Source organism: Oncorhynchus tshawytscha, linkage group LG30 (assembly GCF_018296145.1).
Source record: "Oncorhynchus tshawytscha isolate Ot180627B linkage group LG30, Otsh_v2.0, whole genome shotgun sequence".
Classification (NCBI taxonomy): domain Eukaryota; kingdom Metazoa; phylum Chordata; class Actinopteri; order Salmoniformes; family Salmonidae; genus Oncorhynchus; species Oncorhynchus tshawytscha.
The window spans coordinates 36,978,890-36,989,957 of record NC_056458.1 but is presented as its reverse complement, the minus strand read 5'-3'; the positions used below and the strand labels follow the sequence as shown (position 1 = coordinate 36,989,957).

General features: G+C 39.4%; 1 protein-coding gene across 14 annotated transcripts in view; it reads left to right on the top strand.

Moving 5' to 3' along the window:
• The first annotated feature begins 1,411 nt into the window (after positions 1 to 1,411).
• The window catches only part of LOC112228216 (disks large homolog 2), a 288,349-nt gene continuing 278,692 nt past the window's right edge, over positions 1,412 to 11,068 (top strand). For 5 of the 14 annotated variants that reach the window (XM_042309525.1, XM_024393353.2, XM_024393362.2 and 2 more), the window contains exons 1-2: positions 1,418 to 2,809; positions 4,269 to 4,400. In XM_042309525.1, coding sequence (XP_042165459.1) covers positions 2,791 to 2,809; positions 4,269 to 4,400 — 151 coding nt within the window. In that variant the 5' untranslated portion in view covers positions 1,418 to 2,790. Of the gene's footprint in view, positions 2,810 to 4,268; positions 4,401 to 11,068 lie in introns of all 14 variants that reach the window. The other 9 variants (XM_024393361.2, XM_024393359.2, XM_024393357.2 and 6 more) reach the window with 5 other exon arrangements.

Sequence of the window (11,068 nt, the reverse complement as noted above, 5' to 3'; positions counted from 1 at the left end):
GGCATTGTATGCATGTAAGAAAACTGTGGCAAGACATCAGTAGGTTTATAATTGAACACATTTATGAAGATTTTACACAATTGTGGAGAGATGTACTGTTTGGATTCTTTACATACAATAGAAATAAGCTGAAACATTTTTATGTAATTCATTTCATTATTCTTTTGGCCAAATTTCATATACACAAATGTACATTTACAAACAGAAAACTACATTTTCGTACCCTACAAAAAGAAATTGAACTGTATTTTAAGACGGTTAAATGCTCTACTAACAAAAAAGCTGTTAGAATTGTAAGTATATGTATGTCCCTTAAGGTCCTTGTGTAATTGTAATGTGATATTGTACCCCCTAGCTCAATTATCCATTGTTTGTAATCTATGTATGCTTGTGTTCCCTCATGTGCTTTATGTAATGATTTGTTGTTAATAAAAAATAAAAAAGCGTTCCCCAACCCACAACTTCCCCGTTTTTCAGGAGCGCCGTTTCCGTTCAATTTAACAGTCCAGAACGTACTGAACGCAGCCCAGGTTAATTTACAAAAGCGGAAGTCCCATCACAGGCTTTCTTTCCATTTGGTCAGTACTATCAGGAACCCTTGGGACGTCCACACTCTTTGTTTTTTTATATTTATTTTTAACTTTTATTTAAATTATTTTTTAACAAATCAATACAGAAAGTATATGGGCGAACACAAGTATATATAAATAATACACGAAGGACAATTGGGCTAGGGGGTAGAATATCACATTACACAAGGACACTTATAATTCTAACAGCTTTTTATTCGTTGAGTATTTAATCGTCTTACAAAAAAAAATGTAACTATATTTTAAGGGACGTCCATACTCCAAACCCTTACCTAATAATAACTGTACCATAACTATTTAAAATTTCAACTTACATTAGGGTATCTACGTCCCAAGGATCCCAAGTACCACGGAGTACGGGCACTTTCAGTCTCACCTGAAAACCTGCACATCTGGTTGTTGGGGACTCAGAGGCAAGTAAGCCCGAGCATGGACAAAAAACTCGACATGCCATTTGATGTAATGTTTTGTCAATCAAGGGGTAGTAACCAACCTCGCCACTGCTAAGGTAAAACCATAGAGATATATAGGACTAATCTATGCCGTTATAGTGTCTGACAGGATGGGCAGCGCCATTGAGCCAATCTCCATTGTCAAGTAGTCATTTTTCTTCTTCCCGATTGGCTGATCCCTCCTGATGACCCAGTTGGACGTGACTCCACCAGGGTCACCAGGAAGGATCAGCCAATGAAGTTGTAAGTCCCACCCAGTTGACTACATTAAAATGTGGAACCCTTCAACGGCGCTGCCCATGCTAGTAAGGCCTTTTAGCCACTAGAGGCCTCTATTATTCTCTATTGGTAAAACTGGTACTGATGCTGCTGCTTTCTACTTCGTGGTTGTAGACTTGGGAATCAAAAACGTGGTGATGTGACAGCTGCCAAGGAACAGGGAAAAAAAGAGGACGAGGAAGTTCCAGATATTTCGCAAAGAATATATGAAATGTGTAAAGTAGACGGGGTTATTGCAAAGCCATGCGTTTTACGGCACGATCAGACAGGCAGGTATTTTCCAACAGACAGTCAGGAGAGAATCTGCTCACTGGAATTAGGTTATCGTTAGCCAAACGCTCTGTCAACTTCCATTTTCACTGCCCAGGTTTTCGTTTTAAGTAGCCTAGCTGGTTAAGCTACTATGATGCATGTGTTTGCGAGTATTGGGTTAATTTCAGTTTGTGAATAGTTGAATAGACTTATTTAAAAATAATGTAATGTAGGCTAAACGAAAGAGAGATGACGGAGAATCACACAGCTACATAACCTTAGCTAACCGAGTTATTGGATGGAGCATATCAATTTTATTCGTTGTGGTATGTCTTGGAATAAATGTTGGCCAGCCAATGTTATGTATTTTGATAGCTAGTTATCCTAAGGCTAGGCTACTTAGCCGCAGACCTGGTTCGTTTAGCCAACTGGGCCATCCCAAATGCATAGAAAAAAATATTAAGCTATGAGGAATTGCTGCCAGGTGTGTAGCCTAATTAAACTTGCTGTGCTGTTAAGTTACAAATAGGCTATACCCCTGCTCATGTCATCATATCCCATGACATGCTGCAACGTTTTTTGCACGAGCCAAAATAGACTTGCTTGGTTGCATATTTCACCTCGCCGGGTAACGTTACGGCGCCTTTAACATTTCTTTGGACTGCCATTGGATTTGTGTTTTAAACCCCCAGCTCATCACATGGGAGCGCCATTGACTCAATGCCAGCATCAAACTGCAAGGGAAGTGATAGGAACGCGGAACATCTCGCTGGGTGCTCACGAAAAGTTCCTGTCAGTTGAGGGAATTGACCTACCATTTATGCTAGGCTATAGTCAATGTCCATGACATGATATCAGAACGTGCGCGACTGCCGTTGCACCTGTCAGCAGCAGCACACATCAATCGGAAATACTTGGTGGAAGATGAACTGAACAAGCATACACAGCCACATTGCAAACATAGTTTTTGTTTGTGGCCTGTTTTGCCCTATGCTAGTCTATTGTTTTAGACTGTAGACCACGGATTCTGCTGGAGCAAAAGCCTAAAACCTACTGCCTCTGTGTCTAAGGCTACACGTTATAGCACAACTGATTCGCTTTGATGTGTTTTTTTTTCACCACTGCCTGACATTTTTAATGATGCACTGAAGAGAACTGGGAATACGTTATGTTATTGGCGCAAGAGTAAATCACCGATACGAATCCAGCATTCAACTATGCCTGTAAGAAAAAAAGGTGAGCAGAAACGTATACAGAAACGCACAGCAGTTGTCTCGCTGCCTCTATGTAGCCACAAGTGGATCTTTATTGAGATTCAGCACTTCTAGATTTCAGCATGTAGTCTTTATGTAAGTAGGACACAATTTTAATTTGCCTTTCTCGGTTTAATATGCTCCTGTAGGTGGGCTAGTGGCAAACCAAATAAAAATGACCCATAACTTTTAATATAAGCCTAATAAAAATATGTTGTTGCATGCACCTTGGCCTTCTGGCCTATGAAACAGAACAGTCATTGATAATAGTTTATTTTGGATAAGAGTTTTGGGTAAACCTTTAATAAATTTAATGAATAAGCATTGATAATCTACACTAGGCCTACTTAAATAGTGTAAGTAATGTTACTAGGCTTATTAGTAAAATATTTCTGAAAGCATTTCACGTAAAATAGGTTATACAGCATTTATTCACATTTGTAGGGATTTATAATGCCATATTCAGTAAAGTAAGGCCTATCATAAGTGTAATTGAATATTTTGCATCATATTCAGTAAAGGATTGGTTTGTCATTATTTGCAGCCTATATTGGCTGATGATTGGCATGTGGTGATTGTAGTGTAAGTGCAGTCTGCTAAGCAACTCCATATAAATAGATGTCTAATGAGGCTTGTCCTTGTGGAAGACATTGGTCTGTAATTGTGCAACAAGAAAGAATTACTGTCCAAATTGTTCAACTGTGCAACTGTACAATGAATGTCATGCAAGATTTTGCAACCTCCCAGAGTTTTCTGGAGTTGAGAGGTTAAAGTAAAAGTCTGACTAGACAGCAGTCAGCCAGATCAATTGAACAGGAAAATCCATATAAGTATTTAAAGACCATTTTACACTCTGTTCTTGAGAGTTTATTTGACACGAGACATAGTTTAGTGTTGACTTTCGTCTTGTCACATGCTTGTCACAGCACCCCTCCTCCCCCACCCCTGAGTAAAGAGCGGCTTTGTTCCCCTGCGGTCTTCTTTGGTGACAGAGTCTGAGATCAACGATGACCCCTCTGTCTCTGTGTGACAGTGGTGTCTCGCCCTCTGACACTCACGCCGAGCGTACACTCGATCGATGCTCCACATTTCTGTACCGTTGCAAAACTGCCTCTCATATTAGTAGTGGAAGTGGCTGCTAATTATAAACCATGCAAGTGGCCTCATCGTCTTTTGCACATGCAGTTGTTATTACGTATCTTTTCAGAATTGCTTTGCTGCTTGAGATTGTTCTTAGAATCCCTTTCACAGATGGGGATAACATGTGGCGGAAGCTCAAGCTACTATATATCTTATTCAAACAAAATGCCTTTGTGAATTGATCCGTACTTGTCTGGTGGTTTGTGATATTTCATCACTTGTACTATGTTTAAATTAACTTATGTGACCATCATTTGAATAGCATGCTAACTAACTGGTCTCCATTCCGTACCCTCCTGCAGACACAGCTAGGGCCCTAGGGCTTTTGGAAGACTACTGTGCTAAACTGACGAAGCCAGAGGAACAACAGCTCAAAACTGCCATTCAGAGAGTGATGGGGGTCTTCAAAAGCAGCCTGTTCCAAGCACTGCTTGGTAAGTCAGCAGGTTATTGGAATCCATCCATTCATTGAAGAATCCATTGTTTTTTTTATTGTCATAACAAAAACCAATATCCCCTCAACTGTTTAGCCATGTTCACCGTTATATTCCATTTCATAAAGTATATGGAATTTGATACTGATTCTCTAAAAATGCAAGCATTTTTTTACTTAAAAGGTAGACCCCGCTAAATGACGTTGCCACAGTGAAGCAGTGTGAAGTGAACCTGTGCAGATACTGTGTGTGAGAGTGAAGTCTTGCATCTCGCTCATCTCAATGTCTGTGCTATGGTAACCAGGGCACCAAAACATCGTTGAAGTTGAGCCTTGCGCTTCAACACTCGTAGTTGTTGCGGAAATTTACCCACTATGCTGTTTACTTTGTGCACCTACAGGTAGCTGCCAAAATAATGGAAGCAATTGAGTAAATGATGGATACAGAGGATATTAAAGCAGGTGCTTCCACACCGGTGTGGTTTCTGAGTTAATTTAGCAATTAACATCCATTCATGCTTAGGATCATGTATAAAAATGCTGGGCAGGACATTATTTTGGCCATTATTTAAGCTATCATGGTTGTGCCTCCATAGGATGACAATGCCCCGATCCACAAGGCACGAGTAGTCACTGAATGGTTTGATGAGCATGAAAACGATGTAAACCATATGCCATGGCCGTCTCAGTCACCAGATCTCAACCCAATTGAACACTTATGGAAGATTCTGGAGCGGCGCCTGAGACAAATTATGGACTTTCTCGTGGAAGAATGGTGTCGCATCCCTCCAATAGAATTCCATACACTTGTAGAATCTATGACAAGGTACATTGAAGCTGTTCTGGCCATGGTGGCCTAACGCCCTATTAACACACTTTATGTTGGTGTTTCCTTTATTTTGTCAGTACATCATATTGCTGAGTCTACCTTTAAATGTAATAACTATTTTATAATAACCGTTTAAAGCAGCAATCAGCAGTAGAAACAATAACAAAGCATTTGGCCTGCCCCTGTTTCAGAAAAAATCTGAGCAATGGGGATGGAGAATGTAAACACTTTCAAATTCTTTGACCAACTTTGGAGGCTATATAGTGGTTGTCTACATTCACTTTGTTTACAAACATTGAAGTAAAACAAATGTATATTTTTGGTTCTGATGGTGTGTGACAGTTTAACTAAGTTCATGAGGCATTTATAAGTTATTATTTCAAGTGTCAATGGGTAGATATGGTTAATTTCTAAGTCCAAAAATGGATGTAGCAACTGCTTATTGCCCCTTTTTAAATGGGGTCTTTGCTGAATGATAGGTGACCTAAGTCAGTACTTTTTGGCATTCACAATACTTGTGTTATCCCTAGAGGTTTGTCTATTGTCACATTTGCTTAACCTGCAGTTTGCTATGCCTGAGCAGTGGGCACATTCTGCAGGTTTAGGGCTTTTATTTTTAACTCTGCTGATATTGCAGTAGGTGCATGTGGTATTTTTCCATGTACTCTTCTTACTCTTCCTCTGTGATGTTTTTGTAATGATTCAAAATAAGCATATTGATGTGGGCTTTTTACATATTTGATCCAACGGAATTCAACTATTTCCTCACTGCATTATTGGAGATTGGTATAATGCATGATTCTTATTCATAATTTCAAAGTTCATGACATGGTCATTCCCCTAATAATGAAACCTGCAATCTGACCTCTCAGGTCAAGTTTGAAAATGTATTGCAGACAAAGAGTTGTTCAGGCTATGCATTATTGTTCTCAAAGCCATATCTGCCATTAGCAAGGGCAAAGTCTATGTGAAATGAATGCTATAAGCTCTGTATTATTATTATTATCTGTGACACACTTATCAGACCTTCTTGTGCTTGACTCCCTGGAATCTCTATCCTCCAATTCTGATGAATGTTGTTTTGGCTTATCTGAGAATGGGCTTTCACTCTTTCTTGCACAAGCCCCCACTGGTTATCAAAAAAGAAACAATGATACAACAATGATATGGAGAGAGGAAATATCCAATTGATTAAAATGCATATTCACTTTTTTTTTCTCTAAACCTAAGAAGAAATGTTGTTTGAATATCTAACATGATATACCACTCAGTGCCTTTTTGCCAACTTCCCCTTTGAAGCTTGAGGATTGGCAGACAGCAATGAATAATAAACAACCTTGTTTCATGTAGATTTGACAAAAATGACCATGTTTATTGATCCCCACAGTCATTGTACTAACATGAGCTGTAGCAGTAAACACATTTATAATAATGTGTAAGACTTTTATTTTGACACCTGTTATTATGGCTTTCGGAGGAATAGAAGGGCTGAATTGGGTTGTTCAGTTTAGAGCGAGGCCACACTCCCCTGCACGTGTTTATTTTCCCCTCATAATCGGCCTTACATTCTCTCTGCAAGCATGCTTTCCAATCCAAATTTTGTCACCAATATGTAACCTAAAGCGTATAGCCCTTGTGACATAGCTACACGGCTCTTGAACAGCCCGACCGCGTTCATCTACAGAATTCCCAACGCGGCTCGGTGTACGCTTCCTCTATTCATTCAAATGTATTAACAGTTGTAGAAATAGTTTGAGCCGCGTTGAGGATTAGAAAAGTATGAAAGCCAACCGTCCAATATTAACATCTATAACACTGATGTGCGTACGCATACACGTTTTGGACTCTGATAGGCGCTTAAGGGGCGGCAGGGTAGCCTAGTGGTTAGTGCGTTGGACTAGTAACCGGAAGGTTGCAAGTTCAAATCCCCGAGCTGACAAGGTACAAATCTGTCGTTCTGCCCCTGAACAGGCAGTTAACCCACTGCCTAAGCCGTCATTGAAAATAAGAATTTGTTCTTATTAACTGACTTGCCTAGTTAAATAAAGGTAAAATAAAATAAAAAATAAGAATGATCCACAGACACTGCGACTTCATTTGTACACTCAAAAGTTTCAGACTGCTACACAATTTATTAGTGGAAACAGTAAAAAAAAGAGCACATAAAATCACTCTAAACTGAACAATCGCTGTTATTCTGAACCAGAATTAGATGTACTTAAAAAAAAAAAAATCACATTATTGTCTCACAGCAAGAAAAAAACAGCAGCTCTTGACATTCATTGTTATCATTGGAAATTTTGAGTAGATCAGTGGAAATGGAACTAGATTGTTTTTAAAAAATATCCCTTTATGACAATGGCCCCTGTGGTTGTCAGATTAAGTTTGAGGTTCTGTGGGACTGTTACCACCATTGCAAAATGCATCAGTTCAAGCTAATTTCTAGCCATTGGTAATTGGTATTCACTCTACATCCAACAATTAGACTTGACAATATATATATATATTTTTTTAATGTTACACCTTTATTTAACTAGGCAAGTCAGTTAGGAACACATTCTTATCTTACTTTGTTGACAGATTTATTCGGAAGTCCTTGCTTTGCTGTAGGGGTTGTCACCCTGCTCCTTTCCCAGCTAGCACATAAAGTTCTGAGAACCATATGTTTCTTAGAGCTTGGTGAGAGTGTGGCTGTCCTATGGTCATTTTTCTTACAACGTTCTGGGAATGGTACAGGATAGTTGCTTGGCTTTTGAACATTCTCAGCACATTTAAGGAACTTCACAAAATAATGTTAATTTCTGGGTATTTCATGACTTTAACAGAACGTTTTCTAAACATTCAAACGTGGTTACATTTAATAAATGTTTTGATAATGTTCTAGGAACATTCTCAAACTGGTTTGCCGTTAGGAATGTTCTCAAATAGTTTAGAGAATGTCCAGAAACAACAGTCTCCTGTGGAAATGTCAATACTCTGCGTAACGTTTCCATCAGCTTTCCTCATAGTTCTGTTTAAATTCATCTTCTCATATTGTTCAGAGAACATTAAGAACTTTCCATAAAAACCACAAGAAAAATTAAGTAACATTAAGAGAATGTTATTTTAAAAACATATATTTAGTTCTCAGCATCAACAAAACAATCTCTAACCTCTCTCTTGTTAAGTGTGTTAGATTCACCCACTAACTGGCCACACCCACTAACTGGCCACACCCACTAATTGGCCACACCCACTAATTGGCCACACCTGATCTTAATAAATGCTCGACAAAAATTAACAGCGTTGTATGAGTTAAAAAAACTTGGCATGCTATCTACATCCTGGTGGCGCAGTGGACTAATTCCATGGGTAAAAAACAGAAAATCATAGATTTGGAGCACACTGACACAGTGTCACAATTAAGAAATGTGTTTGCATGATTAATGCCTAAGGGGAGAGGGGTGTATTTTTATCATTATTTTGTTGCAATGTTTTCAGAAATCATGTCCAATATTTGATCCTCATGTTGATGGTCACGTTACTGCTAACTACTGTGAGCTCGTCATGCTACGCAGTTCCAAAACAATCCAAAGGGTGGCAGCCTTGACCACAAATTAATGTTCTAGTTACGTGCACTATAGCAGGATTGGGATTTTAGGCTGCAATTTTTTGGATTATGTTAGAACTGCGTAAACTCACATTAGCAGTGGGCTTGTATTATAACTAGAGTGGGGGGGTGGGGGGGGTGACAACTTTTGCAGACATGTACAAATGCAGGCACCAAACGCGCTTGAAAATCATGATTTTATAGTATGTGGTAATAAAATCACAGATTCTAAGGTCAAGTGAGCTACATGACAACATTTCTAACTATTTAATTACACAAAAACAAATCCAACCCCCCATGTACTGTACATACCAATATACAATCCTTTCTCCAACTAAATATTACAGTGGCAAGAAAAAGTATGTGAACCCTTTTTTTCTGCATAAGTTGGTCATGAAATTTGATCTGATCTTCATTTAAGTCACAGCAATAGACACAGTGTGTGCTTGAACTAATGACACACAAATTATTGTATTTTGTCTATTTTGAAGAAAGCATTTAAACATTCACAGTGTAGGTTGGAAAAAGTATGTGAACCCCGAGACTAATCCCTTCTCCAAAGCTAATTGGAGTCAGGAGTCAGCTAACCTGGAGTCCAATCAATGATATGAGATTGGAGATGTTGGTTAGAGCTGCCCTGCCCTATAAAAAACTAACAAAATTTGAGTTTGCTATTTCACAAGAAGCATTGCCTGATGTGAACCATGCCTTGAACAAAAGAGATCTCGGAAGACCTAAGATTAAGAATTGTTGACTTGCATAAAGCTGGAAAGGGTTACAAAAGTATCTCTAAAAGCCTTGATGTTTACCAGTCCACGGCAAGACAAATAGTCTATAAATGGAGAAAGTTCAGCACTGCTACTCTCCCTAGGAGTGACCATCCTGCAGAGATGACTGCAAGAGCATAGCACAGAATGCTCAATGAGGCTAAGAGGAATCCTAGACGGTCAGCTAAAGACAATAAGAAATCTCTGGAAGATTAACATCTCTGTTGACGAGTCTACAATGCGTAAAACACTAAACAAGAATGGTGTTTGTGGGAGGTAAACATGGAAGAAGCCACTGCTGTTCAAAAAAAGCATTGCTGCACGTCTGAAGTTTGCAAAACAGCACCTGGATGTTCCAGAACACCTGGATGTTCCACAGCGCTACTGGTAAAATATTCTGTGGACAGATGAAACTACAGTTGAGTTGTTTGGAAGGAACACACAACACTATGTGGAGAGAAAAAAGGCACAGCACACCAGCATCAAAACCTCATCCCAACTGTAAAGTATGGTGGAGGGAGCATCATGGTTTTGGCTGTTTTGCTCCCTCAGGGCCAGGACAGCTTGCTATCATCAACAGAAAAGTTCATTCCCAAGTTTATCAAGACTTTTTGCAGAAGAATGTCAGGCGATCTGTCCCCCAATTGAAGCTCAGAAGAAGTTGGGTGATGCAACAGGACAACAACCCAAAACACAGAAGTAAATCAACAACAGAATGGCTTCAACAGATGAAAATACGCCTTCTGGAGTCCTGACCTCAATTCAATTGAGATGCTGTGGCATGACCTCGAGCGGTTCACACCAGACATCCCAAGAATATTGCTGAACTGAAACAGTTTTGTAAAGAGGAATGGTCCAAAATTCCTCCTGACCGTTGTGCAGGTCTGATCCGCAACTACAGAAAACGTTTGGTTGAGGTTATTGCTGTCGAAGAATGGTCAACCAGTTATTAAATCCAAGGGTTCACATTCTTTTTCCACCCTGCACTGTGTATGTTTACACAGTGTGTTCAATAAAGACATGAAAACGTTTAATTGTTTGTATGTTATTAGTTTAAGCAGACTGTGTTTGTCTATTGTTGTGACTTAGATGAAGATCAGATGTTATGACCAATTTTTGCAGACATCCTGGTAATTCCAAAGGGTTCACATACTTTTTCAATCACACTTCTGTGAAATCAAACTATCCACTTAGGAAGCAACACTGATTGCCAATACATTGCACATGCTGTTGTGCAAATGGAATAGACAACAGGTGGAAATTATAGGCATTTAGCAAGACACCCCCAATAAAGGAGTGGTTCTGCAGGTGGGGACCACAGACTTCACTTTTGAATGCTGGCGGTGCTTTCACTCTAGTGGTAGCATGAGACGGAGTCTACAACCCACACAAGTGGCTCAGGTAGTGCAGCTCATCCAGGATGGCACATCAATGCGAGATGTGGCAAGAAGGTTTGCTGTGTCTGTCAGCGTAGTGTCCAGAGC